General features: G+C 46.3%; 1 protein-coding gene across 3 annotated transcripts in view; it reads left to right on the forward strand.

Annotated features, from left to right (window-relative positions):
• npdc1a (neural proliferation, differentiation and control, 1a) overlaps positions 1–4,792 on the forward strand; it is a 32,609-nt gene extending 27,817 nt beyond the window's left edge. For all 3 annotated transcript variants that reach the window (XM_066713269.1, XM_066713268.1, XM_066713270.1), the window contains 4 exons: positions 706–790; positions 1,194–1,273; positions 1,527–1,626; positions 1,779–4,792. In XM_066713269.1, coding sequence (XP_066569366.1) covers positions 706–790; positions 1,194–1,273; positions 1,527–1,626; positions 1,779–1,850 — 337 coding nt within the window. In that variant the 3' untranslated portion in view covers positions 1,851–4,792. The remainder of the gene's footprint in view (positions 1–705; positions 791–1,193; positions 1,274–1,526; positions 1,627–1,778) is intronic.
• The last annotated feature ends 1,208 nt before the right edge of the window (positions 4,793–6,000 follow it).

The raw sequence follows: 6,000 nt of genomic DNA on the forward strand, positions 1-6,000 counted from the left end.
ACAAGTTGTGAAAATAAAACTTTGTGTCTTACCTAATGTAACGTTAGTAGCTTCTCTCCTGTACCGGACCGTGACACATACAGTCCATCCTCCTTGCTAAGAAAGTTGGTAAAATAACATCCATATTGTTCCTCTTGCTGATTGAAAGCGCATGTAATCCACTTGTTATTTCAGCTTCAAAAGTCCACTTACTGTCACGGTGGCGGAGGACAAAATTTGGACAATTTTGCAGCTTTGGAGTTTTTTTGTATCTCGCATAATACGAAAACTTCCACTGTTTGCCCTTTTGAACTATAATAACGACTGCTCGTTCAGTGCCACGGCCGCTGACGTTAGCATTACTATAATGTGCTGTCATTGTGCTCTGAGATGTGTCTGCCATAGATTTGAGATTTACAAAACGAACAAACTTCAACCACCATATCTCAAAAATCGTGCCGATGCCAATAATGCACTTCGGTTTACGTCATCTGTCAAACACCGATATGGCAGAATAAGTCCCGCCTTCTAAATAAAAGAGCCAATCGTCAATTGGTAAAGTCATCGCGTCACTCGGGTATTACACACAATGTTAAACAGACCCAGGACCCAAAGTACAAGAATGGGACCCGACCAGGACCCGGGTGACAGTTTAAAATATAGACCCGAACCCGTACGGGTCCCAGGTCGGGTCCTCTACTCTGATTCTATGTGCGCCTCCTGCAGGTTGCAGAAGGAGGTTCGCCTGGCTCAGAAGGTGGATTACCCTGCGTTTGGAGTGATGGGGCCCAACTCCTTCGACAGCACCTCGGTGAGTAGGGCCATGATGAGAACAGCGAGTGTGAGTGTGAGTGTGCAGAATATGTTGAATATTGTCGGGATTTCTCCTCTACTATTTGTTTGGGTCTACATTTCACTCCAGGTTCCCCCCACCGAGGGACTGTAAGAGTTCAGAGGTGCAGGGGAGGGTGGGCATGACTACAATAGGCTAATTAACCAGTTAACTAATTAATAGCAAATGCACAGAATCATGCCATGGAGCACAGCAGAGCAGTGGTATCAATGGGAAAGGAGGAGGATCAGCACAGCGGGCCTCTATGACTGCTTGCTTCCCCTCCTTCACTCCCTCCTTCTCATCTTTGCATTCTGTCTTTATTGATGTGTTCCCTCCCTCTCTTCGCCTCTTACTCCCCCTCTCCCCCTCTCCTGTCCAGCCTGGAGATAAGAAGCTGGCTCACAGTGCCCAGATGTACCACTATCAGCACCAGAAGCAGCAGATGTTGTCTATGGAGAAGTAAGTCCTGCTCCCCCCCACTCTCTCTCGCTCTCTCTCTCCCCTAACTCTCTCTCTCTCTTAATCCTCACTCTCTCTTACTCTCTACTAACCCTCACTCTCTCCTAGCCCTCTCTCTCTCCCCCCTAACCCTTTCTCCCCCCTAACCCTCTCTCTCTCTCTCTCTCTCTCCCTCCCCTCCCTCTTTCTCTCTCCTAACCCTCTCTCTCTCTCTCTCTCTCTCTCTCTCCTAACCCTCTCTCCCCATCTCCAGGCACACAGACGAGCCGAAGGTCCCTGACTCCGGGACGACTACAGATGAGGAGAACGAGGATGGAGACTTCACTGTGTACGAGTGTCCGGGGCTGGCGCCGGTGAGCAACTCTGCTCTTTTAGTGCTTTTAGTGTTATCTGTGTTAAGGCTATTCACTTTTAATATTCACTTTTTAATCTTTATCATTAATAATAATGTTGAAGTGTGTGTTGCGTTGTTGTTATTGAAGTGTGTGGTGTTGTGTTGTTTCAGACCGGAGAGATGGAGGTGAAGAATCCCTTGTTTGATGACTCCTCTCTGCATCCCCAGAGGAACCACAAGTAACCCAGAGACACACAACCAACAAAATGCACTCTCTCTCACACACACACACATACACACACACGGCCAGTACACAACACACACACACAGAAAGAATACGACCAGTAAAAAACACACATAGCCAGTACACAACCAACACACACGCAAACACAGAGTCAAGCCTCACGGCCCCCCCTCTCCCCTCCCCTCCTCCTCCCATCCAGCCAGTCGGACTAAATGGGGGAACTTTAAAAAGAAAATAAATTAACATGGATGCCAAAAAGAAAAAACAGGAATGGAATGAAGGGATGACAAGGAAAAGAAGAGAAGAGGAGACGAGTGGACAGAGGGACACAGTGGGGGTGCAGAGAAACAAAGAGGGATGTACAGTGAATGGGACAGAATGGATTTGCGAGGGGAGACGTGCTGCCCCCTGGGGATGGCGCTGCGGAACTGCATCTGACTGGGTCTCCTGCCTCTGAACTCTGACCTCTTCGCGCTCTAGCAGGATTGGCTGTGATGTTGCTCACTGAATGACAACGGCAACCACAGCAGCAGCAACAGAACACTGGCCTAAAATCTGCTTTCTTCGATTTCGTTTTATTGTTTATATTCAAATTATGATTTTCTTCTTGTCTTCCTCATCCTACTTTTTAACAGGGTGGGAATTTTATTTAATTAGATTGTAGAGGTCAGGAGAAGTAACCCTTGCTTAGGTAGAATTGAGGAATTAAATTAATCCAGCAATCCTTCCGTCTGTCCCCCTGTCTATCAATCTACCCAATATCTCTCTCTCTGTCTCAGTCTTGCCTGTAGTCTCTCTTCTTCTCCCTCTCTTTCTCAGTCTGTCTGTAACATGCTGTCAGCCTGCCTGTCCAGCAGAGCAGCCTGCTCTGCTCACCCCACTGACAGGATTCCAACTGCACTCACAGCACTTGACTACCGACAGGAACAAAAAGATCAATACAGTCCAATATGCCATAGTAAAAACTTGCACGCACACAGTCAAACACACACGCACACACGCACTGCCCTGCTCCTCCCTCCCCTGCTTTCAGGCAGTGCCAATGGGAACCCTGACCCTCGCTAGCTGCTGCCACCAGATGCTCAGCTGTGTTTGGCGATACGTGTGCTGGGCATCACCCAGGCCCTCCTCCTTGATCTGAAGGTCCGCGTCATTCCCAGGGATTCTGAGACTCATTTCACACCGAACACATGCCAGAGACGGGATCACGTGTGCTTTTGGACAGGCGGGTCTCTGCAGATAGGGCAGGATACATGTTGCATGTCACAAAAAAGGTCAATCTATGAACCTGCATGTTGTAAATGCACACTCACCAGTGTACAGGTGCCATCTGCCGCTGCAGCCTGGTTCCTGTATCTACGCTTACAGATTTGTCACATATAGGTTACTCTGTGTGACACTGAGTGACATTAAAGTGTGTTTTGTTTTCATCTTGGACTGAAGCCAGTTTACTGATAAGGAAAGAATATAGTCAAGGGATGCTCAGCAAACTGTACCTTTATAATAATTATATAATACATTTATATAACGCCTTTCATCCCAGAGGATCTTGGAGCTCTGTCCAGGCTGGAGCGGCCTGACCCCAGCCTCCCCTCTGACCCTGCCCAGCAGACAGTGTTGTATAATGCAGTGGATGGTACTGTGCATCACTTTACTGCACTGCACTTTTTACACACTGTACTGTGCTGTTCAAGACTGTTGCACTACAGGGAATACAGGTGGAACCTCTTAGCCATGATAGCAAAGAGAATGAGCGCAAAGAGCGAGAGCAGCAAGGAGAGAGCGGGAGCGGGAGGTGGAGGTGGCTGACAAGAGAGAGACCCACACACACTCACTCTGGTAGTCTCATTGCCAAACTGTCACTGTGCACAAAGAGAGAGCAAACTGACAGGGCGTGCGTGTGTCTGTGTGCGTGTCCGTGTGCACACAAACCTGCAAATACTTTTGCTCACTCCTGGGGTTGTTTCTCTTACTTCTTTTCTACTCTGTAAAAGATATTAAAAGAAAGAAAAAAATATATATATATTTTTACCGAGCTGTTGTTTCCATTGGCTCACAGTGTTCGGTACTGCGTGCAGCTTTTGTAATGACACGCGTGTTGTATGATTTATATCTGAGCTTTGTACTCTTTCTTGCACACCAACTATCCTGTCTCCACTTTTACACACACAACACACACACACACACACATATGCATGGTGGGCATCAGGAAATTCAGGACAAATGGGGTTTCTTACAGTTCCAATATAGAGCATTATAATAGAACTCCTGTTTGCAATGGTGGGGCTTTAGGGGGAGGGTTGGTTTGCAGAGGTGTGCTGGGGGGGGCATACATTTGTACACCTGACACCACCCCCCACCCCCCTATACCCTATTCTCTCCCTTCCAGTATCTGCCCCTACATAACTCTGGGGGAAGCCACAGCAGGTCTAACTGTAGCTGCGGCCGTTGGAGCGGGAGGTGCAGGGGCAGGCTAGGTTAAAGTGGAGGTAATTGGCACCAGCTGGGTTAGAAACTCTGGGGGTATTAACTTCATGCATTTGACAAGAGGAGGGGCAGATAGTGGAGAAAGGAGGGTTTCTGGAAGAACAACAGAGAAACAGGGTACCGGGGAGCAGTGAGACCTGGATGGGTACAGTGGCAGGAGCAGGGGGAAAGGGTGTATTTCAATTTACCCACCACTCATTCCAACAACCCATTAAAAACAACCACTTCTGTCAGGATTCTGTTTTCCCAGCATGCTCTAGGGCAGGGGGCAGGGGACAAACTGAGATTGTGTGATTCTCCAGATGTACAGAAACTCTTCACACTCTGGGGCTGTTTGACCTGCATGTAGACATGGAAAAATTAATAGTAATGATGATAATAAGATGAAATGGAATTAAAAAAAATAATTAAAAAAAATAAATGATTAAATAAATATTTATATTATGTTAAAAGACCTGTGATGTACTGTTGTGTCATTGCCTTTCACACACAAACATACTCACTTGCACACTCACACACACACACTATTAATAATAATAATAATAAAGATCTTGCAAGAGAACAACATGCAGACTAATAATGACAGTAAAACACTTTACAGCAGTAGAGTGTAGTGTGAGTGCTCTGGTCAGACATGGGGTCCCCTCCACAGTGTATTATCATACAGCATATGAGGGCGGAGTCTGTAAGTCTGTAACAAATTACTCTATATGTAAATAGGAATTATGTGTAACCAGCATTACTGTGACACCTGCAACAGTAGCATGCATTTGGCTTTGACTTACTACACCCCTTACTCCCATATGACATTTCTGGGTTACTGTAGGACACTTTTTTGGCTGCCCTGAACCTGGTCTGTTCCTTATCGGGCTTTTTTTTGTTTGTTTGTTTTTTACAATTAAGAATTAAGATGCGTCCTAATTAGCCTGTTTCCACGGTATGATCAGAGCAGTTGCAGAAAGAATATGCTAATCAATTGTAGAGTTATATAAAGACTAAAGACAAAAACATAATTTTCACAATGATTTAATTATAATTAAATTCATAATTGCATGTGCTTTTAATGTGTTGTGTATATTGTTTATAATAACTAATCTTGTATTTGTATTGATTTATTTTGGATTATAATAATTTTGGATTTGGTTCCTATTGGTGTGGAGTATGCATTTTTAAACTCCGTGAGTTGCTTGTGGTATGAATGGCGCCAAATTAATTAATTAATTAATTAATTAATTAATTAATAACACAGTGTAGGATAAATATACTGTAGTGCAGCGTATAGATGACTGTGTTTCTGGTGTGCGTGTATACGTAGAGTGTGACAGAGTGTAAAGGGGGGGTTGCTATGTGTGGATGGGGCGGTGGTGGGGTGTGTGTGTGTGTGTGTGTGGGGGGGGGTCGATGTCGATCTTTTATGAATCAAAGGACTGCTGGTTATTGTTCTGCGCTGAATGGCTGTTAATGGCCAGCGATCTGCAGTGGAGGGCCGAGCGGCCGCGGCCAGGAACCCCCACAGCTCGGCCACACAAAGACGCCCCGCGGCGGCGCTTCCTGCGGCAATCTGTGCGCGGAGATTGGGGATGAGGAGGAGGAGGAGGGGGAGGGGGCGGCAGCAAGACAGCTGCACCCGTCCCGGACTGCCGCCCGCTGCTGCCCATACAT

This window comes from Amia ocellicauda, chromosome 9, assembly GCF_036373705.1.
Source record: "Amia ocellicauda isolate fAmiCal2 chromosome 9, fAmiCal2.hap1, whole genome shotgun sequence".
Taxonomy (NCBI): Eukaryota; Metazoa; Chordata; class Actinopteri; order Amiiformes; family Amiidae; genus Amia; species Amia ocellicauda.